The 25,671-nt window shown below is 46.5% G+C and overlaps 1 protein-coding gene across 6 annotated transcripts in view; it reads right to left on the bottom strand.

Annotated features, from left to right (window-relative positions):
* Positions 1-3,813: 3,813 nt before the first annotated feature.
* The window catches only part of OTX2 (orthodenticle homeobox 2), a 22,734-nt gene continuing 876 nt past the window's right edge, over positions 3,814-25,671 (bottom strand). The window contains exons 1-6 of one of the 6 annotated variants that reach the window (XM_034433452.3): positions 23,292-23,719; positions 22,932-23,028; positions 18,217-18,284; positions 14,200-14,443; positions 12,199-12,350; positions 3,814-5,985 (exon numbers count right to left, since the gene is read on the bottom strand). In XM_034433452.3, the coding sequence (XP_034289343.1) occupies positions 5,365-5,985; positions 12,199-12,350; positions 14,200-14,443; positions 18,217-18,276 (1,077 nt within the window). In that variant the 5' untranslated portion in view covers positions 18,277-18,284; positions 22,932-23,028; positions 23,292-23,719 and the 3' untranslated portion in view covers positions 3,814-5,364. Of the gene's footprint in view, positions 5,986-12,198; positions 12,351-14,199; positions 14,444-18,137; positions 18,285-22,931; positions 23,029-23,291; positions 23,720-24,536; positions 24,556-25,671 lie in introns of those variants that run through there. The other 5 variants (XM_034433454.3, XM_034433457.3, XM_034433456.3 and 2 more) reach the window with 5 other exon arrangements.

The raw sequence follows: 25,671 nt of genomic DNA, 5'->3' as shown, positions 1-25,671 counted from the left end.
GAGTGCTTATCCCCAAGGAGAAATATATGCAGGATTCCTTCGCCTTGTAAAAATGCATTGGCCCAGCACATTTATCTCCCATTCTTTCCAATGTGCCAGACCTCGTCTGCTCCTTTGCACAGTTCCTAACACAGCAATTCCACTCTCTTTTCTCATTGGTTGGCCAATGGAGGTTACTGGTAATTATTATTTTTCTTTTCTCTATATCCCACCTGTATTATTTTTCTACAGCACTTCCTGTTTTCCTGAAAACTTCTTGTGTTCTTGTTTTCCTGAAAACTTCCTGTTTTCCCTACAACCACCTTGTGAGGTGAGTTTGGCTGAGAGAGAGAGAGAGAGACAGGCTCAAGGTCAAGCAACTGGCTTCCATGGCTAAGGCAGTGCCTGAATTCACCGTCTCTGGCTTTCTAGTCTGGTGCCTCAACCACTAAAACCAAACCGGCTAGAAGCAGGTCCTAGTTCTCCTTTACCCACAGAAGCCAGTTGGGAACTTTGGCGATTTCTTAATATACTTGGTCTCTCAACCCTAGAATTCTCCCCTCCCCCCTCCCCCAATTTCTACCAACCCGGCTAGAACACAGCCTCAATGCAGAGGCTTCCATCCTCCACAGTGGTGAAATCCAATTTTTTTACTACCGGTTCTGTGGGTGTGGCTTGGTGGCATGGTGTGGGTTCGTGGGCATGGCAGGGGAAGGATACTACAAAATCCCTATTCCCTCCCCACTCCAGGGGAAGGATGCTGCAAAATACCCATTCCCTCCCCACTCCTGGGGGAAGGATATTGCAAAATCTCCATTCCCACCCCACTCCAGGGGAAGGATGCTGCAAAATCCCCATTCCCTCCCCACTCCTGGGGGAAGGATGCTGCAAAATCTCCATTCCCACCCCACTCCAGGGGAAGGATGCTGCAAAATCCCCATTCCCTGCCCACTCCTGGGGGAAGGATATTGCAAAATCTCCATTCCCACCCCACTCCAGGGGAAGGATGCTGCAAAATCCCCATTCCCTCCCCACTCCTGGGGGAAGGATATTGCAAAATCTCCATTCGCACCCCACTCGGGGGCCAACCAGAGGTGGCATTTGCCGGTTCTCCAAACTACTTAAAATTTCCGCTACCGGTTCTCCAGAATCTGTTGGGAGGAAGTGACAACTTGGCAATTTAGAACTGAAAGCAATGGAAAGAGAAGGCAACGGTCTCGAAGGCAGGTCAAGAGACTAGTCCTCAGTCTTAAGCGCCCTCTGAATCTCGTTCTCATCAGCACCTGTGGGCATCCGATTTTTAGAGAGGGTGGATTCCAAGTAGGGAAGGAACGAAGCGACGGCTTTTCCACGGCAAAATAACTTACCTCTCCCGTTTCTTTCCCCAAACTCACTCGACTTTCGATCTAGTCCTCTGTTCTGTTATAAAAGGCTTAGGTTCCGTTTTGCTTGCGACCTCTTTCCCCCAAAGGGACCACAAACATACCAGGCCGCTCCCACTGCAAGAAGGAATCCCCGGGGGCAGTGCAAGAGGCTAGACTAGGATCAACTTCGATCAAAATGGATTTAATTGCGAGCCGAGTGACTGGTGCCAAAGGGTAGCCGATAGGGCAACTTCTAATGCCCTTGGCGAGTTTATTCAACCTTCCTTTCCTTTTTGGGTAGAGCTTTTCAAGGCTTAAAAATATTTTTTTAAAAAAATAGGCAAACCTATGGTGACGACGACGATTATTTTTCACTGAAGTTCTCGCTTAAAATGACAACCTTTTTAACACTTAAAACGAATTACACCGGAAAAAAACTTCCTTATATAACGCTCCCCCCGCGAGCGGCCGAGCACACAACACACAATTTTATTGTAATCTAATTGTTTAGAGAAAAGTTTTTTTTAAATAAAATAAAATAAACTAAAAATTGTTGGTCCTCTTTGATCTGCGACCGCTGGCGGGAGATTTTCTGCCTTTTGCTTCCCCTGAATTAAACCAAGAACAGCAAACTGAAGCTTTTCTCTCAACCCAACTCAACCTTCAGCCCCCCCTTCCCCTCCGCCGCCCCCCCCCCGCGGAAAGGCGTCCGTGTATTTGCGCTGGGAGCGTTGAGGCTTTGTTTATTTGAAAAGGATAATCTGGCTCCGTGTTTACAGGGCACGCATCAACCGAAAGCTAAGTTTCCATTTCTTAGAGGAAAAAAGAAGCTACCGGTCAGGAATTGCTACCCCGGTTAATAATAATAATAATAATAATAATAATAATAATAATAATAATAATAATAATAATAATAGTAGTAGTAGTAGTAGTAGTAGTAGTAGTAGTAGTAGTAGTAATAGTAATAATAATAATCCAGATTCTAGGAATATGAGCAAACTAAAAGAAAAAAAAGTTTTGTAGATATAATTTAAAAAAAAATAGAACGGAGAAGTTCAAAGAATCTATCCAATCTGGCTAGAAATCAGTTCTATCGAATTCACTTCAAAATCAGCGCCCTCGTTCGCCAAAATATTTCGAGATACAGACAACGCTCGTTTCTAAAATCAGTTTTCGGGAGGGAAACCATCAGAAGCGACCCTTGTGCGCCAAAGCGTGGAGAGAAACCAACCCTTCCTTTCAGTAAAACCTCCGCAAAGGCTTGGCTTAAATGTGATCTTTCCGAGAAGAAGCCGAGCCTTGGATTTCACCCCTTCGTTGGGTTGGGTTTTGCCTTAATTGCTAGTTGATTTGCAGTTTTGTTTTGTAGGGCACAAGGAACGACTGTAATCCCCGCCCACTCCGTTTGGCGACATAACCGGGAATATTTAATATTAAGAAATCGCTATAACGCCGAATAAACCACACCTGAAGAAGAAATGGGAATCAGTGCCAAAGTGTGTGGGGGGGGGGGCGGTAGAAGGAGAAAAGGGAGAACTTAGAAACGGATGACTGATTAAAAGAAAGCGAGAAAAAGTGAGAATTCGTTGAAATGCAGTTAATTCGAAGGGTCTGTTTATTGCGGTGTGGCTGCCCCTTAAATGCCTCCCACCCCCATTCCAAAACATTTAGATATTCTAATTCGACTGGAGGAAAGGAAAGGAAAGGAAAGGAAAGGAAAGGAAAGGAAAGGAAAGGAAAGGAAAGGAAAGAAGGCTGGGGGGGAGAATTCAGGCAGGCTATTTCTCTCCCCCAAAGAGGTAACAATTTTCCTGGTGATTTCAAGGGGGGGGGGGAGAGGCAGGGAGGAAAAGGGAGGGGGTGCAGGGTGCTCTAAGTCCTTTTGTGTCCAGCTGTAGAAATCATAGCTTTCAAAAACTTTACCCCAACTCTTTTGTCCACCCATCATTTGTGCGTGACTGCATCTGCTGTTTCGCGTATATCCTATATCCCTTCTTCTCAGAACGTTTATAGGAGAGGCTCAAACAACCCCTCTGAGCCTCCAAAGCATCTCCCCCTTAGTTCTTTATCTCCTTTCCTCTGCTTTTCAATCTCTAAATTAATCAGCAAAAAGCCCGAAACGAAATAAAGACCGGGGGAGGGGGGGAGGGGAGGGAAAGTGGGGGATAGCCCACCACCATTTTCTATTCTAGCGAACAGTGGAAGAAATGCAGGTTGTTTCCTGAGTTAACCCCCAAAAGAGAGCAAAGATCTCGATTCTTTGTAGTTTGCGGAGACAGCAAAGCTAAGCTGGTTTGGGAATGCCACAAAAGGTTAAATCAAAACCCTGGAGACACCCACCCACCCACACACACACAAAATCCCCCCCTTCGGTTCAAGAAACAAACTCTTAAAACCTTTCGCTTTTTGGAAGTTGAAACGAGCTTTGAGGAGGGGAACTTTGGCGAGCACATGGGGAGGAGACAAAGACTTATCACTTGTGCTAGAACCATTTAATAGAATTATACATATCTGCCAAATCCAGGAAAAAAAAGGTTTATGCATATATATCTTTTTTTTTCTCCATTTCACATCTGCAAGCATAAAAAACAACAAGAATTTTTGCTGTTTGGAAATTCAAGGTCAGAGCAATTGACCGATGTCTTAAATATATATACTTCTTTCTCCTTACTGCTAACTTTTCCAACAGTAGGCTACTGTAGTACAGGTGAATTGTAAAAGTCCAAGTGTATTTTTATTTAGTGACTTTTTTTTAAAGATCTCAGTGATGTTCATTCAGCCACAGCTTGCTGTTAAAAGTTGCTTTGTTTTGTTTTTTTCAGTGCAGTTTACCTCTGGTAAAAGGCAATTTTAGAGCAAGAGAAAGACAGAAAGAAAACCAGAGACGGGGAGGGAGAGGAAGAGAGATAGAAAAAGAAAGAAGAAATAAAAAGATGGTCATATGTAACTCAGTTGCTCAAATTTCACTGTTAATTATAACCTCTGTAAAATCGCAGCAGAACCGCCTGCTGGTGTGGGGTTTATAATTGCATACAATACAGGAGATCACAGTTTTAAAGTCTAGCACAGATTAAAAACCACAGATGTACCATTTATATAAGACGCACACTGATTGTCTCTTAAAAACTACATATTGACTCCTTATTGACATTATTCTTATTTCCCCCCTCTTAAATAAAGTAGTGCAGCTAAGACAATCAGTCCCATGATCCACAGAGCTCTTAACCGAGTTCTTTGTTCATATTTTTTTTTCCTATGGCCAACTTTGCCAAATGTGGCTGAAGCAATCGAAGAAGCTTGAGAGATGTATATGGATGTACTGTCCCATAACACAAACATTTTAACCAAGGTTGGATGGAAGGGGAAGGAAAAGAAGGGTCATTCTTGCCATACCAAAAATAAGGTACCTAAGTGTAGGAAGGCAGGAGAGAGGGGGGGGAGGGAGGGAGGGAGGGGGAGAGGGAGAAAGAGAGAGAGAGAGAGAGACAAAGAGAAAGCAAAAGAGAGAAAGAGAGAAAGAAAGGAAAGAAAGAAAGAAAGAAAGAAAAAGGGAAGGAAGGAAGGAAGGAAGGAAGGAAGGAAGGAAGGAAGGAAGGAAGGAAGGAAGGAAGGAAAGAACCCAATACCCACTACTCTGGTTCATAGAATAATCTTCCATCCCTATCCAGGCAAAGAAACCCAACAATTGGCTAAAACTATGGAGCAACGAGAAACTAAGTGATGTGATTCTGTTCTTGGTCTACACAACATGTCTTTCCTTCTTGTCTTCCTTTCCAGAGCATCTGAGCAAGAGGTGAAATTGGGAGGTATGATCACGGCCACTGAATTTCTTGCCTTTGTTATTAATTTGTGTCCTGTTCACAATTCTTTTTAATTTAAATCAAAGATCTCAAAACTGGAAATTTCAGCCTACTATGGCTATTGTCTTGTCTGTTTCAACAACATCATTGTGGTCACTTATCGTTATCAGCATTAGCATCATCACCATTATTGTTTATCACAAAGGGTTCCTAACAGGTCTTCACAAAACCTGAAACTTCCATGAAGATGTCTGGTCTTTATAATCCAAGCAGTCAGCGTTGAAGTTTAGCTTCCAGGAGGCGGTTTGATCCTTATAATCCAAACAATCAGTAGATGAGTTAAACCCCAAACTTGAAGCTCCATAACCTTGAGTAGAGAGTGAAGCTGGAGACTGGTTGAGATGGCTGGCCACAGCATTGGTACCCATGGGGCTAAGGGTGGTCCCTGGTCCAGGGAGCTGGTGATGCATAGGGGTCAGGTAAGATCCACAGTCCATTCCTCCAAAATATGAGGTTGAGCCGGCATATCCTTGGCTATAGCCTGAAGCCTGAGTGTAGGTCATAGGGTAGGACCTCTGCATGCATGAAGAAGAAGTGGACAGGGGGTCTGAGAGAGGAGAGATGGATGCTGGGCTCCAGATCGACACTGGAGCGCTGCTGCTGGAAATGGCAGGGACTGAGGTACTGGCTGGAGGTGTGAATTGGCCGCTGGTTCCACTCTCTGAGCTCACTTCTCTGGCTGGAGAACTCTTCTTCTTTGCAGGCCTCACTTTATTCTGGCCCCCGTTCTGTTGCTGTTGCTGCTGCTGGCGGCATTTGGCGCGACGGTTTTTGAACCACACCTGGAAAACCAACCAGGAAGGAGGAGAAAGAAGAGCGAAGGGCGTTAGCTATGCGGATCACAGCAAGGACAAATGGGATGAGAATAATTATCACCGGGGAGAACAGACAGCACTGAGGAGGATATGATGTTTTCCTGAGGAATATCGTATTAGCCATTCCTCGTTTAAGCAAAAGTTCTCAGGCGTTTAAAAGTTGTTACGAAAAAAAGTTGCTAGTCCTCTTGATTTCCCTTTGGGCTTCCCTCAACATCCTTTGTGTGTTTTGCTGATACACTATGGAAAAGCTTTGTCAGAATTTTTTTAAAAAAAATCCAGGTGGAACATGGTAGCAACTTTTATAATGCAGAAGCCCATATCAACATCTAGCAGTCATTACAAAGACTTTATCTGGGAGTCCTATCAGTATTTAGTTTGAGGCCTACCCCTTTGCTCCTTAAAAATGGGTTCAGAAAACTGAAATAAATGACCAGGAGCAAAAAAATAAATAAAAATGATTTAATTCATGGGAGCCAACAAAGATAACCATGGATCTACTGCAGAGGCATTGAGTTGCATTGAGTTGCATTGGATCTACTGCAGAGGCATTGAGTTGCCCAGGGGTCTCCAACCTTGGCAACTTTAAGCCTGGAGGACTTCAACTCCTTTGTTGGCTAAGGAATTCTAGGAGTTGAAGTCCTCCAGGCTTAAAGTTGCCAAGGTTGGAGACCCCTGGAGTTGCCCATTGTTTAGCTTCATCCATTCTTCTTCTCCTGTTCATCTCTGCTTTATGGCATCTACTGCAATCCCAGACTGAAAAATATGTGGTTACATTTTATTTTAAAGACGGCTACTCAAAGGACTGTTGTTTTCATCTTCCACCATGAAGCAATAGTGTATGTGGAAAAACCACTGCAGAGTGTCAGGCTACCAGCGCTTTCATAATGTAGAACCAAGCAAACCTTTAATAAGAGTACTTTGAAGAAAGGGGGAAAAAGTTCTTTGCAAGCCTCTGAGCCTGGCAGCTTAGGTACCCCAAGGACTTCCACTTAAGTCCTACTGAAGTCAAGCCCTTAATTAAAAAGAATAGAATATTAGAAAGGAGAGGTTATCAATTAAGAGAGCAACTGAATGGGAAGGAAACATGCTTGTCCAATTAATGGGCTGTATCTTTTCTTTCTTTCCACCCCTCTCTGAAGGGCAATTAAATAGTAGGAAGTTCCTTAGAACCTGTTGATAGAGGTGAAAAGTCTTCATTTACTGCATCTCATGTAAGTAAGTCATGTGATTTGTTTTCAAGTCACGTGATTTCCAATCAGAGCATCTCCCCCTGTTTTTTTCCTCTATGTCTAATTCCTAACTCCCTCACCCCAGTTGCCTTTTGAAAAAGCACCTTTGTGATCCCTTAAACTCCCTTCATACCAACCAAGAGGTATACTCTATCGCTTGCTTCTCTGATGTTCTGCTTTCATTTATGATCAGAATAGTCTTCGGTTTTCTACTAGCTGGGGTATGAAGAGATCAGTAAGAGATATAGGCATGCCACTGAACAACGTTTATCAGTTTGGTGACGGAGATGCTCTCTTGCACAACATATGCCTTTTAGATCAGGGGTCTCGTGGACTTCAACTCCCAGAATTTCTCAGCCAGCAAAGCAAAGCAAAGAATTTTTTCAAAAATTCTGGAAGTTGAAGTCCATGAGTCTTAAAGTTGCCAAGGTTGGAGACCCCTGTTTTAGATCGTAGCTGTTTTGGACTGTCCAATGCAAATAGGAATCTGTGTATGTTGTTATTAAACATGTGGATATCTATTTAAAAACACGCAAACAGCATATGCTCCAAAGTGGAGCACTACATGCAACTGTCACAACATTCTCTCATCTCTCCTTGGATAACATATTTCTGACTTTGTCTTTTCTTTCATCTCCACTCAAATAATCAATGGCAGCTCTAGGAATACCTTCTAAAAAGGAACCGGGCATCATTTTTAGATATCGCAAAATTAGATGCTATCAAGGGCCACCATTTTGGTGCTTGACTGGAGTAATTGTTGCAAGAAAAAGGCGCATCAAGGGTGCTTTTCTTCTGGTTTGATCTCATATCTGTGACTTCTATCCAAATGATGAAACTATCTTTACTAGGAAATGATAAGGAATAGGAGAAAAAAGGAAAGGGGGAAAAAAAGGAAAAGGAAACTATTTCAAGAGGAGGAGGTTATATTTATTTATTTATTTAAAAAATGTATATAGCTGCCCAATTCACACAGTTACTCAATAAAATATTAATCTCAGTTCCTCTCACCTACCATTTAAATTGCTCTTTAACGGTGTTTTGTGAAATAATCATTTTGAATGTGTCATTTTTCATTTAAAAAAATATTAGTTATATGTTTTTCATTTTCTTTTATTCCTAACATAGCCCGTAATATTAACTATAGTGAACAATATAAATTGTACTACTGAAATAGAAAACTAGATAGGAAGTTCATGAAATAAACCACACAGCCAAGATACCAAGTTAGAAAATATGGCAAAAAATTTATGCGGCTCATGTAAAAGGGAAAACGATGGAACTGTAAAAATGTTGTAAGCCTACATTATACCAAATACAGCAAATTTAAGTTCCTAGTTTTGTGCACATTAGGAATGCCTAAATGGTGTTTTGAAGAAGTTCATGCTTCCAGGTGTATGATGAAGAACCTTGTGGTTTGTGATTCCAGAAGGCCACATTAACGGTACAAGTAGGTCTCCAACAGAAGACAGTATCTGTAACTCAGGGTTGAACAGTGGAGTTCTTAGTATTCTCTCTGAGCCTGGTTGTTTGCTTGCAGATGCTCCAAGCATTGCACTGATGATGTTATCTACTTGGATAATGAAACATCTGGAAGCAAACAGCTCAGCTCAAAGAGCACCAAGAACCCCACAAGTATCTCTCTCAGGCTTGTTAGGAACCTGGGGTTTAACTATATCACCTGGTAAAGCATATGGAAATCAGCTGAGCAACAAGCTTTGCCTATCTCGTCAAGTCTGTTCTATTAAAATAAATGGCTTTTATGATGTATCTGGAAAAGGAGTTAATTTCTTTTTTAAAAGCAATTAAAAAAAAAGATTTATGTTTAAATATGTGTTCAGAAAAGACATATTTTATAGCAGTTTAATGATCAAACACAAACAATATGATAAGTGAAATTGAGTCTAGGTGCTGAGAGGTCTTTTTTTTTTTAAGTGATCCTTTATTCTCCAGAGAATATCTCAGCTCCTGGAATCTCCTGGAGAGAGCAAAAACCTATTAAACTAGTTTAACTCTACAAGTGTAAATGTGCCTTGCCTCTTCCTGCAGCTTACAACATATTATGAATTCCCAGATGTAATGTCAGCAAATGTGTCCTGTGGCCATCCTTTTTTGGGGGGGGGGGGAGGCAAACCTATTTTACTCCCTCCTGAAAATATCTGGGCAGTTCAATTCATTTCATGCTTAGTGGAAAGCAAGTATAGATGGAATCACTGGACAATGCTTTCAAGTTAAGGACCATTTTGGATGTCAGGCTTCTCTTGGTGGACCCTGCAGGAAACCTGCTTATCAATTGAGATGCGTAACAATTTTGGTGTATGCATGTGTGTGTTCACACTCGTACCCAGCTGCAAAACATGGAGTACGAGTAGGCAGAATGCAATGCAGGTATTGCAAAATGATACAGTACTATACTTCATTCTTATAAGCTAACCAAGTTCTTTTTTTAAATGTTTTATCGCAATATGTCATTTTGCCCTGTAATTATGGTTAGGATTAGGAAATGTTGTCTGGAGAAAGAATTTCCCTTGGTCACTGGGGTTTGCAGTTTTCCAAGAACTGCTTTTCAATGACATCTGTCACAAATCAGTTTGGGGGGCCGTTCCTGAAGTACGCAGCTCATATACTTTCTGGCTAGAGACTGACAGCTTGAATGTTGCTGTTAAAAAGTACAAAAGCTGACCTGATGGATAAATAAACATTAACTGACTCCTGGTTTTATATAGGTACCATTATATTTCATGGCATGAGGATGACAACGATGATGCTAACAACATCAACAACAACTAAAAACAATGTGGTTAGTCAACTGAAAAAGCCATAGGTTTTCAATTAAAGGAGCTGCTTGGTTTCTAAGCAAAATCAAAAGCAACAGAGAAGGAGGTAGAAGCTGGGGTAAGAAGGTACAGAACATGGTTAGTGCCGTTTCCGTCAGAACCCACTTTCTCTACCTCATTCATTTTCCATACCTCTAGAAAATTCTTCACCACTATGTATAGCAGCCAAAACTGGTATAGTAGTCAGCTACACCAGGAAGGCACAGTTCCAAATAGTTCAACCCATATCTCCCAACATAGGTTCACCACTTTCTCATATTTCCTCTTTCCTTTTCAGCATGTACCACTTGGAAGTACTTAAAGGTGTACATGTTTGTTGCTTGAAAGAGCAGTATGTTAAATGATCCTTCTCAGCAGGGTATAATATCAGAGCTGGTGAAGTCAGAGGAACAGTCTAGTGGCTTGCACTCTGAAGATCTCTTTCCAAAAGTCGTCACTTGCATACACCCTCACCCTTATCATCATCATCTTCTTCTTCTTCTTTGTAAGACTGAGCATGAATATCTGCAAAATCATCTTGGTTTCTGGCCACTTAATTGATGTGATAAATCATTAAAGAGGCCTGCCTGTGAACTGCACGCTTTAGCGCTCGTTCATTTCCCCACCAAATAAAAGGAGAGGAATGTGATTATCTTGCTACAGTCATATGAGAGAGACAAGAAAAGTAATCAAACAGCAAACAGATGCTCCAAAAATCCTCTGCTTTTTTTTTTTCTTTTTTGGCAAGTTAATATGACCAGTATGTCTGTCTGTCAGGACTTTAAGCCTTGCTGAGAATCTTCTTCCATGCACCCCAGCCAAACTGAACTCAGTTGTCAGCCCTCTTCATAAATGCTATCTCAAGAAACCATGAAGATTTACTGGGTGGCCTGCAAGGAATTCCTAGTTATGGGAAGTGCAGGGCTGCCCAAATGCAGTTTGCTCAACGTGGGAGGATTGCATTGAACCTAATTCATCCCAGTCACTTTTCGAGATCAGCATAAGCTACACTGGGGGGGGGGGGGTGGTAGGGGAAGAGAAACGCAGTCCAAGATATTGTCCAAGCAAAGTAGATTTGGGCTATTCCCTCCCTAGAGAGTTTATAGAGTCTTACAGCTCTACCCCAGCCAAGCTGGACCTCATTATGGCACATTATGGATGGATGAGAATACCAATCACTAGAGAGGAAATGCCCTTAGTCTATCACAATGTTTTTCAATCTTGGCAACTTTAAAGGTGCGTGGACCTCAACTCCCAGAATTTATGCTGACTGGGGAATTCTGGGAGATGGAAGTCCACCGGTCTTAAAAGTTGTCCAGGTTGAAAAAAACACGGGTCTAGCAACATGGAAGGATGAAAAACTGTTCTGACATGGTGCATATGACACTCTTTCAAAGAAGGGTGCAGGATCAAAAATGAGAGCTTGGCTGAATTAGATTGATGGTCTGCAAACTCAGAGTCCTCCCCCCCCCATAATGGCAAAGCAGAAATCTCTCCCACTCCCCAGACAGGCCATTAAACATCAGGCCTTGCCCCACTTCTGGTTTTCAGAGATCCAAAACTTTTGGAGCCTGGGTCCCATTTTAGCTTAGCACCCTCCACTACAAGGTCATCTTTCTTTTCAAAAAACCATGGAATACCTCTCGCTGGCTGCAATCCATACCTGAAGGGGGCCTTTCTCAACTTAGGGATCTTCAGGTAGGTATATTCAGCAACAGCTCTTACCATTCCTCTCAACTACTGTTACTGACAGTGGTCTGTAATGGCTAAATGTGGCTGAGGTAGTGAAAAAGGAAATTGGAGGGGAAGAAAACTTTCCTAAAACATTCGCCTGCCTAGAAAGTTGCCTTTCTGTCCATCGGGGTGGGAAGAAAGAGGTTTGAGTTTCAGAGCTTCTCTTCTTCAGGAGCTTCTTGTCCTGAGAGGAAAGTCAGGATGCTGAGGACAAGATACTGAAGATGACCCTGGATCTCACCTCTTTCTCCACTCCACACGCTTTATTTTCTAGGTCTCCTTCACCACTATCCTGCCCAGATCCTTACCCCAGTTGTATCGTCCTCCCGCCCGCCCCCAAGCTCCCTGGAGATCCAGTCTTTCCAGAGAAAAAAAGGAAAACGGGGAGGAGTCCTTACCTGCACTCGGGACTCCGGCAAGTTAATTTTGAGGGCCACCTCTTCGCGCATGAAGATATCCGGGTAGCGGGTTTTTGCAAACAGGGCCTCCAGGACGTCCAGCTGGGCGCGGGTGAAGGTGGTGCGCTCCCTCCGCTGTTTCCGAGGGGTGGCTGGGAAAGAAGAAAGGCCAGCTCAGATCGGTCAGGAGGAAAATATAGAGCCTTGGTGGCGCAGCAGACTAAAGCACTGTTAACTTGATGGTACAGTGGTCTAAGCACCCTGTTATTAACACAGCTGCCTGCAATTACTGCTGGTTCGAATCTCTCCAAGGCTCAAGGTTGACTCAGCCTTCCATCCTTTCTAAGGTAGGTGAAATGAGGACCCAGTTTGTGGGGGCAATAAGCTGACTTTGTATAAAATATACGAAAGTATGAAGGCTATTGCTTAACGCATTGTAAGCCGCCCTGAGTCTCAGGAGAAGGGCGGCATATAAATCAAATTAAAAAAAAAAAACCTAACACCAGCTGCCTGCAATTACTACAAGTTCAAATCTCACCAGGCTCAAGGTTGACTCAGCCTTCCATCCTTTCGAGGTAGGTAAAATGAGGACCCGATTTGTGGGGGCAATAAGGTGACTTCGTATAAAAAAGAACACCGCTTTGGGGGGGATCTAAAGCCCTACTAAGCAGGTATATACAAAAGTATGAAGGCTATTTCTTAACGCATTGTAAGCCGCCCTGAGTCTCCGGAAAAGGGCGGCATATAAATCGAACCAATAAATAAATAAATAAATAAAAGCCTCCGGAAAGTCTGGCTAAATCCGGGGAAAGAGAACTCGGCCGCTCCACAACGGAGGGGGGGCTCGAGCAATCAGTCCACCTTAAGCCGTTTCGATGCCTCTGACTTCCCCGAAAGCCCTGCCCCCTCTTTCCTTGGGAGAAAACCCCCCAACAAGTCCGGTTTCACGAAGGTTGATTCCTAAAGAAGCCTCATTATCTCCTGGGCGGACTCGGGCAGAATCCGGTTGAGGGGTAGAAGTCTCTGCTGCGCGATGATGGCCATCTCTCCGAGCTCAGAGAAGGCCAAACTCCCCGGGCTAACCGGCTGCGGATTCAGATGCCCAAAGACAGGCCGCAGTAGCGCGCGATCCTATAGCCTCCATTCTAAAAGGAGCCCCATCGAGCTGAATGCGACGGACTCTCTTGGGAGAGGCCGGGGGTGCGGATGGGGAGCGCAAGCCCGACTTTCTGGGGGAAAAAAGTGGGCCAGCGTAGCTTCAAGGGTGCTGGTAGGAGAGCAGTTAACTCAGGGTGGCAGCCTTTGACGGTGCACCGACTGGGGGAATCGATTCGGATACAGCGGGAGGCCTGCTGGTGGCGTCTGGGTGCAAGGAACTAACAGGATCCGGATCGACGGTGCAGATGGAGGTTCCGATAGAAGAGAATATATGTAGCTCGTGGTTGAACTCGTGCCGTCTTTGGGGCTCTCAGAGCTTGGCGGTTTGCTTGCAGATGTGTCATTACCCAAGTCGGTAAGATCACCAGTCCAGGTGAGATCACTAGTGTAACTGATGATCTTACCTAGTTAGGTCATGAAACGTTTGCAAGGGCTCCACAGATGGAGGTAGCCTAATCGCCCTCCACCCCATGAACAATCCTCTCGCCCTTCTCCAGATCTCAGAACAAAAACAAATCAAAAACAAAACGAAACAAAACAAAAAAAGAAGCAAAAACCCGATTTGCTCCAATCGTCGGGAATAGCACTTTGCCCGGAAAGGCTCAGACCGAAAATTCGTGAAAAAACCGTTCAAAGAACTTTTTCCTGAACCCGTGAACGGGAGAAATTTAAGGGAAAAGTTGGGATACTCCAGCTACCCTCCTGGTTTTCATTGGCACCCGGGAAACAGGATCCCACCAGCGGGGGGGGGGGAGTAAATATGAGGGCCCAAATCCAACGAGTCCCCGCCCTTTGGAAGCCTCCCCCCTCCCCCCCCAATCGACCGGGTGTCTCCTACCTTACCTGGATACCCGACGGAGGGATGGAGCAGGTCCATCCCGGAGGTGGTGAGGCTTAGGCCGTTGACTGCGTAAGGTGGTTGCTTAAGATACGACATCATGCTAAAGTTGGGGTGAGGAGGAAAAATGGCCAAAATTCTGGGGCTGGGTGGAGTTGGAAGGAGATGCCTCTTGGACCTGCTTCTTGCTCCTTTCCTCTTTCTTCTCCAGATCTTTCGGGTAGAGAAGTTAACCTTGAAACCTGGAGCCTAATTTAGAAAACAAAAGGGAGACAGACAGAGGGAGAGGGAGAGGGAGAGGGAGAGGGAGAGGGAGAGGGAGAGGGAGAGAGAGAGAGAGAGAGAGAGAGAGAGAGAGAGAGAGAGAGAGAGAGAGCAGAGTGAAAAAAAAAAGTCCTGTCCACGGGGGTCTTCGAACTAGCGAAGTCTTGCTCGCTGCGGGGTGGCACCCGCTGAGCTGCAGGACTTGCCAAACCGCGGCCCACTGGAGGGGCGCCTCCCTCCCCCGAGAAACTCCTTCCTCCCGCCCTCCCCACAAGTCACAGGGGCGACGTACAGTAGCAGCTCCCTTCCTTAGGAGCAGCCCACCCACCCCCACCGAACTCACAAGCACGCACGCACGCAACCACTCTCCAGCCTACTCCGCTCGGGCTTGCTTTCCAGGGGGCATTTGCCAAGGTTTTCCTGGGTTTAGCAAGTAGTTAATTGCCTCCAACAAAACTTGATTGGGACCCATTTTACAGACACAAAGGACCCCTTGGCTAAATAAATAAGGCTGCTAACAAAGCCTCCCCACCCCACTCCGTAATTTTCCTCGGCGACAAAGGAGCGTATCTGTTGTCCCCCCACCCCCACCCCGAGCTTTTTAATTACCCCGGATTTTGCAACTGCAAAAGAAGCGCCCCCCCCTCCGCAAAGTTGAGAATTCAAATGCCCACTTTAAAGAAGATCTAAGCGAGGGGGGTTTGGTGGTGGTGGGGCGCTCCGCTGATTTACCGTCCCTCTATCTTTGGCATGCCTGAAGTGATTTCTTTCAGCTAAGTCCCCCCCTAATTAGCACTTGCGCTAATTAGATTTAGAAGCAAAAAAAAAAAAAAAAAGGGACTCCCCTATTTTGAAGACTTTTAGTGGTGGGGGGGGCGGAGGAGGAGGAGAGAGAAGGCCGCAGCAAGCTAAACAAACAAGTAATTAACTTTTGCATGAAGTGGGGGAATCCTTTGGTCCAAACTCTCTTGCAGCCCTCGTCAGCATTTGCCTCCCTCTCTTTTGAAGGAGGATGGAAGGGGAAGAAAGGTTGCCTTAACTGAAACCGTTTAAAACCTGTGCCTGGGTAAAGAACGCAGGAAGAAGCGATCTTGGGTTTTTCGTTGGTTTGGAAGTCTTCCCCACCCCATCCCACTCCGCACCTCCAGCTAATCTGGAGACCAATCTACGAAGATAAACTTCCGCACCAATTCGCGGTGTGCATTTCTCCATTTCAGCACAAGATTTGGGCGTCAGCAACCTTCCCGGCAAACTTCTAGAGAGTTCCCCCTAACTCTCATCACAGGGGGACGTTAATAGTTCCTGACAGATCAAAACCTTCGCGCATCGAGGAGGAGGAAAACGGGGGTGGGAGGGTGTTTAAGATTTCTGCGAGGATCTAATGAGTTTGAAGTTTTGTGAGGAGGAGGAGGAGGAGGAGGAGGATGGCTGGGTCTTCTCCCTCTTTCTGAACCGCCATCAAAGGCCGTCCGGAGGTAGGCAACCAAACCAAAAAAAAAGGCTAACTTATTTAGAGTACTCTAGTACTTTTCTCTCTTTCAAGAAACAAATAAACTTAACGAAGCATACTTCAACCAAATAGTGGGAATAGAAGCTCCCAACATCTCCGTAGGAATTCTAGCCGAGCATCCCTAGGCAATTCTTGTTTTGGGAAGCCGGATTTTTACGGCACAGAAAGTTTTTATAGGGGAAAAAAAAAATTCTGCGCATTAACCGGGCATGTAGAAAAAGAGGGGGACGGGCTTGAAGTTTAAAGCCCGCCTCAAAATTTCATTTCCCCCCCTTTCCTCGCAGGGAATCCCTTTGGTCTCTCTCCTAAAGCAACGTTGAAGCTCCGCGCCCGGCTCTCCTTCGTATAGAAGGAAAGGCGATCCAAGTTACAGGAAGGGCGATCCAATCGACGCAGCCCGCCGAGCTCTAGAGGCTTCCCTCCGCGAGCTTGCAAGCAAACGGGGGGGGACTGGGCAGAGGAAAGGCCGAAAGGCGTTTTCACAGCTCCTTCAAGAGGACTGGCGCCACTGGAAGCCAGCGGGCTTCTGAGCAAAGTGACTCACCGTTTTTAAGTCAATCGAATTTTAGGGCCAAAAATCTCTTTCAGATCCGGAGTTAGAAGGAGTTGCCCGGGAAAAGGGAGGCTTACACCGCCAACGCAACTGAGTCGCTCCAAGCGGGCGGTTAAAGCTAAAGCCAGCCTTCCCCTTCCAGACATTCCCTAAACGCGTGTCTTATGCGTGTTGGCATCAGAGCAGAATACGCCTCTGAGCTTCCCTGCTCAGATGGGCACTGACAAGATCAACCCGGCTTAGTTTTCACGAGAGGAATTTCCAAGAAGTAGCGATGGGCAAAGATCGCAGCCTGATTGTCTCCTCTCCAAAGATCCTGGGATTTTTTTTTTCTTTCAAACATCCTAAAAGAAGAGTAGCCCCGGTTTTCTCCTGCTTCCAGAAAGTCCCACTAAACTTTTCACTTTCACCAAGAGAAAGTGGTTTCAGCTGAGGATGAAAAACTGTGGGGAGTCTTGGGGAGTCCTTGTGTCCTGGTTAAGAAGATTCAACCTCGGATGAGACTTTCAAAATAAAACCACAGCAGCAAAACCCTGTTTATTAAAAGGCATCTAAATCCACCCAAACACTTTAAGTTCCAAAGAAGTTTCTGGATGCACAAAATGTGGGATACTTCCAAAGATTCTTAAATAAGAGATTTCAGTCTAGGGATTCGTACAAGCCTTGTATTCCTTAAGGAATTTCAATTTAAACAGTATACATTTTGCCAAAATCAATTGCACGAAACTTTTTCAGGATTGCTCTCATAAAATAGACATATTTTTAAAGAGAGAGCAGGGGAAAAGGAGAGAAGGGTAGTATAACCTGTATGGCCCCAGGGCCACTATTACATTTTTAAAACCAGCAATAGGAAATTCAACTCAGACGTTTCCTTCTCTGCTTCAGAATAAAAATGCAAGTGCAATTCTCCTGAGATATTTTTTAAAAGTATACGAGCTATTTCAAGTAAGCTATTGTTCATAGAGTCGAGTTAGAACGGAGGGATCCTTACTAAGCGATCAGTTCTATATCTTTATGAAGATATTTCAAAGCTGCGTATTTATATTTACGAATGCCAATCCCTTCACAAAATATGCATTTGTCTGAATAAGAAGACTGGAACAAATACACATCGCTTCTTTTTAAAACCACTATGTGGTTGAGGAAAAGAATAGGAAAAAGTTACAGCTAGCTTTTTTAAAAAATCTTTGTAACATATTAATGGATTTTGGGAGTCACGTCATCTCCCCCCCCCCAGTTCTATCTGGATCCATTCATTGAGTTCAGATTTTTCGTTGACATCTCAAGCTGCTGAACTGAGACCACAAAACTTTCAACCTGCTGAAAGAAACGGCTGTATAAACACCTGTAGCTCAAGAACCCAGCTCGCATCCTGGAAACAGCTGGCTCGTTTTCTGCCACACCTTACTTATATAAAAAGTTCGTTCCAAGGAAACAGACAGGGAATATTGTGGTTTAAAACGACTGGTTTCCCAAGGTAAGCTTGTTTCATTAGGGGCCCAATCTTCTCTTTGCTTAAACCAAGAGAAAGCCTCAATAAACTTATTTTCCAGTAATAGTGAGAGTGTAACTCTCTACACGTTGGGCAAGACAAACTTCTATACAGTAAGACTTACTTCTGAGTAAACACACGGGTAAGGTCGTTTTAGAGAACCACTTTTACACCTATTCGCAAGTAATCAGCATTGAACTCACTGGAACTATGTTACTCAACATAGGATGGGACTGCGCGCTGCTACGGGTCACTCCCGCCATCCTTCTTTCTGCAAAAAAGGAAATGGGATCGCCAATTCGCCATGTTTTAGATGCTATTTTTCTCTCTGACTTTTTTTTTTAAAAAAGCCAATCTTCTATTAGATTTATTTTTAAAAACCCCTAGAACTTTAAAAATAGCACAAGAACTCCAACCAAGTTTGTTTGGTGATTGTTATATATATATATATATATAAAACCTCATCCTACCGTTTGCTTTGGTTAACAGGCAGAGTTAAATTCCCTTAAATTCAGAGCACGATTTAGCCAACGACACGCAGACATTTTTAGCTCGATTCGCCCCCAACAGATGGGGAGGTAGAAAAACAGCACGTGGCTTGCTCGAAATTCCAAAGGGCTTTGGGCTGGGCTGGATCGTGTCCCGGAACAAGCAAACTCTTTCGGGGAAAAAGAGATTTTCTTCGGGGAGCCGGGCCCTTGGCTCACCCATCCGGTCCACGCCACTTTCCCCCCCACTCCACACGACCAACCTTGCTCGCTTTCGTGTTTCCGCGCCCCAGACAGCAATCCACCTCTCCTCTTACTAACAACCCAATCCGCAGCGCGGCCTCCAAAGAGCCGAGAGGGCAGGTGCTCTGCCGGGCCCCCCCCGGAAAGCTCCGAAGGGGAAGAGGAGTTTCCCTCCAGTTTCCTACCTGATCCGAAGTCACGCCCTTTCAGCCAGGAGGGGAGAAGGCGACAGCTGCCTTTCTCCCCCCAAAGAGCCGGTTCTCCGCAATCTGTCGCTGCCAGGGCGCTCCAGACCTCCTCCTCCTCCTCCTCCTCCCCCCCCCGCGCGGACCCCCATCTACCAGTTGCTCTGTCCCCGCTCAATTATAATTACCCCGTCCAAGAATTAATTATAATAAATGTTTTCTTGATAAACTAACGAGATAATCCGGGCGGCACACGGCCCCTAATTACGGGACGGCTGCAATAGCACTCAGGATCATTTGGGTTGATTAATTTTCTGCCTGATGGCGATGAAAGAAAAAAAAAAGAAAAGAAAAGAGCCCAACCCTCCCAACGACTGGCGGAAAGGTTCGGGGAGAGAAGCGAGAGCAAAGAGGCGCTTCTACCGGTTAACTGACGCAGGGAGATAGCCGAGCCGGGCTCCTTCCGTCCTGCCCCGAGATCTTCGGCGTCAGCTGCCCAGCAAACGGCGCACCCACCCACCCAACCCCCCAGACCTTCGGCGCAGTGAGCCTTGGGGCGCAGGCAACCCTCGAGTCGTTTCTGACTGCCAAGCCGACGCGCCTCCTACCGCCTCCTGGCCTTCCTCCCCGGCCGTGTTTGTTTGTTTGTTTTTCTTTCTTTCTTTCTTTCTTTCTTTCTTTCTTTCTTTCTTTCTTTCTTTCTTTCTTTCTTTCTTTCTTTCTTTCTTTCTTTCTCTCTCTCTCTTTCTCTTTCTTTCTTTCTTCCTTTCTCTCTCTCTCTGTTTCTCTCTCTCTTTCTCTTTCTTTCTTTCTTCCTTTCTCTCTCTCTCTGTTTCTCTCTCTCTTTCTCTTTCTTTCTTTCTTCCTTTCTCTCTCTCTCTCTCTTTCTCGCTCTCTTTCTCTTTCTTTCTTTCTTTCTTTCTTTCTTTCTTTCTTTCTTTCTTTCTTTCTTTCTTTCTTGATGGGGGCAGGTAGGATGGTGGAGAAGAAGGCCTTCCACAGTGGAACAGGAGCTCCAGCAATTCTCTCTGGATACAAAGCCTAAATTCGCTTTGGGGGCCAAAGAGAGTCGCTCCGGCTCTCTTGGGCCATGTAGAGCGCGATCCTGTCCCAACTCACTAGGAAGTTTTCTAGGCTGGGGTTGCAGTTGGAGTTCTCCAGACTTCTCCGAGCCCTCCTTGCCTCGTTTTCTCAAAACAATTTCTGCTGGCATCCTCAGGCGACCAACCCCGCGTCCATTAGAAGCAGCCTCGTGGAACCAGCCACAGGCCTGACTTCCGAGCATCCCGCGGGAGTCGGGGAGAGTTTGCTGGGGAACAAATGGATCGGGACCAAAGTTTGAGTTGCCTTTCCTCAAGCTACGATCCCGGCCCGGTTGATTTGTATGTGTGTGTGTCTCTCTCTCTCCACCCCACTCCTCCGCCGAGAAATAGAGCTGCAACCTTTCCGACGACCGTTTGCAACTTTCCATTCTGGAAAGCCATTCTGTTTTACTTTTAAGTGTCCAAGGTTATCTGGATCTGCTAATCGGATCTGCTAAAAAAACAAAACAAAACAAAAAACACCTTTTAAAATCTTGATTTGAAATACGAGCGGGCCAATGGCAGGGCCGGGAAGCAAGGTTAGACAACGAGGATCCTTCCTAACCCGAAATCCCAAAGAGCCTCGCTTTGCAACGAAGTAGTCAAGTAGATCAGCGCGATCTCCAAGCAAACACAGTTACAATGGCGAAGTGGCGGCGGGGGACGACACAAAATCGAATTCTTTTCTAGTGGGAGACCTTGTTCAGAAAAAGCAGAGAAGAGAAGCGTGGCTAGTGGGGGGGAAAGGCAACGAGAAAGGCTGAGTTTCTTTAGAAGCAGATTTTGCTACCTTCCCTGGAAGCCCGTAAATCCGCGCCTTTTCTCCCTTGCAGCCCCATGAGAGAGCTGCACATTCTGACGCGACCACCGTTTAGCAACATCCATTCCGCTCGCTCTTTTTTTTACGAATACTGTTAAGATCCGCCTGGCAACCTGCGCTGTTTAGACCCACGTACAATTGCGGAGGGATCTCTGTGGGAGATTTAGATCTACACCCTCGGTAGCGTCCTGGCCTTAAATACTAAAGAGACTCAAACGAATTCAAAAGCGGGCGAGCTGGTCCCCGCGGGAGAAAATGCAAAGCTTGCAAACGCCCCCCCCCCCCGTTTGAAACCTGGTTTGGCTAATACAACTAATAGAAAAGTAACGTGCTTCTTCTCCCCAACGCTGATGGAAAGGGGGAAGCAAACAAACCCGATGGGGAATGTGATTATCGCCGTTTCTCAGGCGTTGCAAAGGCGGTGTGTCAGAGCTAACTTTTTGGAAACCTTTAAACCTTTTTAAAGGCTCACTTCGTTGAGTCTTTAAAGCGCGTCCGGTTCGGGGTGTCAAGAAGCACCCACAAACCCAAGGAAGTTGGAAGTCGATAGATCGGTTAGGGGCAATCCTCGCTTAGGGGCGATCCGAGGATCGGTTAGGGGCGATCCTCGGAAGTAAAGGCCTCTGGCTTCCAATAGGGTTGCCTTCCAAAGAAGGGCTTTTGGATGGGGAGGGTCAGTGCGCGTCCAAAATTCTCTGGAGTTTTCTACGATCTGGCTGGTTTGTTGCCTGTAGGAGCAGCCCTAGAGAAATCCAAGCACCCAGCAATCTTCTGTTAGCTGGACTGGATTTCTCCTTTGCTCTGCAGAACAAATTGACTGATCCTTCCTTCCTTCCTTCCTTCCTTCCTTCCTTCCTTCCTTCCTTCCTTCCTTCCTTAAATTCGCTGGAGTTGTCTAGTACTACCCTTGGTCCAAGAATATCAAGGCTGGACTGGGGGAGGAAATCTCTTCAACAGGATCCTACCTGGCCAGATCCCCTCCCTCCCCCCTCTTTCCTTTCCTTTCCTTTTCCTTTCCCTCAGTTGAGCGGAGGTTTTCCTTTGGGCGCTGCAACTCTTTCAAGTATACTTGAAAATCCAATGCTGTGTGTATGTCAAATGATTTTTAGTCTATTGATCGGACTGTCGGAGATAAACTATTTATCAATAACTCATGAGCTAGGTGGATTTAATTTCCTTCTCTCTGCCCTGCCCGGCCCCTCCACGAAGGCAAGGGAAGAAAACGAGAGCTGTGTTGTATGTGGGGAGAGATTCTGTCGCCTGTACACAGCCCAGCCAAACCGCGGAATTAACATTAACGTCGCTTTCCTCCGTAGGGATCTTTGCTCGCCCCCATTTTTTAATTTTTAAATAAACTAATTGTAAACCTCTGTACTCCGAAGTAGTCCCAGTTCAGGTCAGTTACCCCCCACCCCCCGGATAAATTGCAACCTTTCTCTCTAAATCTGTTTTTTTTTTTAAAAAAATTCAGACGAATTTGCAGCCAACAAAAGAAATGATAGGATTGGGCCGAATTTTAGGTAAATCTAGGAGGATTCTACAGGGGAAACGCAACGCGCGCACACACAGAGATGAACACCGCACTTCGCACTATTCAACGATTCTTCCCCCCCCCCCCCACAAAAGAAAAGCGATTATGCTGAAGGAACCAAGCGGGCCTGAAAGAGCGTAACAAAACAAAACAAAAATATTTTAGTTTGAGGACATCTCAGAATCGGTGCCTTTTTCCTCAACCTCCAGTCACAACTTTTTGCCACACAAAAACGACCCAATCGTCGATCTTGGAAAAGGCTTCCGGCACAGGGGCGCACCCACCTCGCTAGAAAGCAGAGAAGCCCCGTCGATTTCTGCCTAACTTCGAGAGTCTCTATAGAGGGGGTGTGGGGTGTGTGTGGGGAGAATGGCGGGGAAAGGGGGGGGGACACAGACGATTTGTAAGAGAGCCGAAAGGAAAGAAGCAGCCGCCTTCCCTTCGCCCCCTATTTCCCAATAGTCCCGGACGCCAAAGTCAAAGGCCCCCCTCTAAAATCAACGCCTGGCGATGTGTGTGTGTGTGTGTGTGCGCGAGTGCCGGAGTGCGCGTACCATCCTCTCCCTTACCTTGAAGCTTCTGGAAGAGCTGCGAGTTAAAAAAAATGCGGTGGCCAAACCGTCCGGCCGATTGATCTCCAGGAGCTCCGGAAACAGAGTTTTTCTCCTACAAAAGAAAGCAAGAGGGAAGAGGGTTAAAAAAAAAAAAGCCCCCTTCCTCCGAGACAGCGGTCCTCTCGCCTTCTTTTTCCTTTCCGCTTCTGGCGACGAAGAAGATGAAGGCGGTGATGGTAATGAGGATGAGGATGAAAAAAGAGTGGGAGGAAGGAAAGAAAGAAAGAAAGGGGGGGAGGGCAGCGGGGCAAACGGCGACCCGCTTCTTAAAACAGTCAGGCAAATAAGAATAATGATTTAAAAAGCTATATATACCGAGCTCCCTCTCTAGCTCCCCCTCCCCTCTGGTGGAGCGGAGGGGCAGGAGGCGCTGGAGCGAGGTGGGACTGGGTGAGGAGAGGGGGGGGGCGGCGGGGGCAGATTGGTGGCGAACGCGCGGCGGTCGGGCTTGCTCGCTCTCTCTCTCTCGCTCGCTCTCCCGGCTGGGTTTGCTGCACAAGCGCCTCTCGGGCAACTTTTTTGACGGCGGCTCTCCAACCAATGGCAAGCGGGCTATGATTGACACATCTAAGCCAGAGGGAAAAGAATAAAAACAGACAACGGGGGGAAAGGAAAACAGGGGCCCAGCTTCGCCGGGGGGACAATCAGGCAACAAATAACAGCTACTTTTTCAAAAAAAAGAGACGCGCAGGCAGGCAGATAAAAATATACAGGAGAAAAGGCTCCCCCTCCCTTCCCTTCCCTCTCCTGCATCCCCCCCCGTCCCCTCCAGCCCTCCAGCCCTCGGAGCGCTTCTGGCTGGAAGCCCCTCAAGTCGCGTCGGGTGGACAAACCAGGATCGGGTTACCCTGTTTGCTGCGGGGCAGAGAGAGAGAAGGCTCGCTTGAAGGGCGGAGGGGAGAGATGGGGGCAATTAGCCCCTGGATCGTATCAATAAATATCGGGACGTGGGTGGGGAAATCGAGTGGGAGAGCGGAGCTCCCTCTTCCGAGGAAAAGTGGCCGGGTGGCTTGGGGTCGTGGCGTTTTCAGGCGGCCACGGCTTCTTAAATAACTCAGCTCCCGAGTCATACGAGGGAAGGCGAGTCGAGTCCTTGCGGGTTTTTCTGGTGGGTAAAGAAGATACACATCCCGGTCTACCTCCCAGCCTCCCAATCTCCGCAAGTCCGCCAAAATGGGCAGGATGAGAGGATGGGTGAGGGAGGGGGATGATGATGGTACTCAGCCTATTTCCCCTAGACTTGTGGCAGAGATCTCATGGCAGTCCATGGTTGCCTTCACTGGCCGGGTTCTCACCACCGGCTCTAAACCCTTCTCACATCGGGCTCCCCAAACGCGACCCCGGTGGAATAAGATTCGATCTCCCTCAACAGAACCGTCAGGAAACGGCTTGGTTGGATTCATCCAAACGGGGAGTAATAATGGCTGGCTTCCCACAACCTGCTGGACTAGGAGCTACCCAGCAGGTCCACCTTAGCCCAGGCGAGCCTGTGTTGGGACCGCAGCCAGGGTGCCCGAGACTGAGCCAAGCAGCGATTGCGGGCGCGCCTGTTTAGCCTACCTGCGCAAGGAGGACTCGCCTCTTCTTTGCGGGCGAGCGTTTCCACGAGGGAGGTGAAAGTCCTGAGCGTCAGTGGGGGAGGAGCTTCCCTTACACTCACCCCCTCTTTGCTTGGGAGTCGGAACCTCCGGACTCGGCCGGACTTTGTTCTGCGGAGACCTGCCTAAACTTGCAGTCTTAAGCCACTTGCCCCCCAACCATGGTTCCCCAGAAGTCAATCGGCGACGGTGGCTAATAAAGACACATTTCATTGGGGAGATTAAAACAACCTCTCTCCCCCTCTCCCTCTCCCTCTCCCTCTCTCTGTCTCTCTCTCTCTCTCACACACACACACACACTCACTCACTCACTCACTCACTCTCACACACCCCGAGCTGGCCCCCAGGACTGCCACGCGTTGGGTTTCGAAGGAAGCTTGTTTGTGGGTGTTTGAGAGAGGAGTTGCCGGCCTAACTTAATGGAAAGGCCGGGCTGAGCAAAGAAAATCCTTAGCAGGCGCACACAACGAATATTTAGTCCCCTCTTAAATCCGGTGGGTCTCCCTTCCCGGCGAAGTTGACTAAAGACACGGGTTTCCTCTTCCCACAAACTACAGAAACTTCTTTGCCTTGGTGGATCGGGCGCGTCCCGTCGGGGAGAGCCAAGAAGCCTGGGCGTTACCAAGCATTTCGAAAGCCAGAGAGATTTCGACGGATAAACTGAGCCATTCCCACGACTCGAGGCTTGGTTACAGACACGGGACACCGAAGTCCTTGAAACAGGCCTTGAGGGAACGAAATCGATTTAAATCGAGTTCGGATCCTGGAGGTCTCCTTCCTCTTCTTCCTCAACATTGGAGGGAGGAAATCTGCTTTTCCCTCTGCTTGGACGCATCTCTCCCTAAGTCTGAGGCCAGTTCATTCAAAACCCCAAACGTTAATAGCTGCATTCACACACGGCGCTTATATAACCCTTAGTGAATGAACTCGTTTCTTGGGTCCGGCCGATATTTGGAAATTAAGGAGAAAGGCCGGCCTGACCCAGCACCCTAAGGCACAAGAAGCAGCCCACCAAGGTTAACGCTAAAAGGAGGTTCCCCGGGTGTAGCTGCTGGTCTGAGTTGTGTGAACTTCTCTGGCCGGGGGTAAATGGCTGC

Source organism: Pantherophis guttatus, chromosome 1 (genome assembly GCF_059756535.1).
Source record: "Pantherophis guttatus breed Tessera chromosome 1, ASM5975653v1, whole genome shotgun sequence".
Classification (NCBI taxonomy): domain Eukaryota; kingdom Metazoa; phylum Chordata; class Lepidosauria; order Squamata; family Colubridae; genus Pantherophis; species Pantherophis guttatus.
This window is presented reverse-complemented; position numbering and strand designations above follow the sequence as displayed.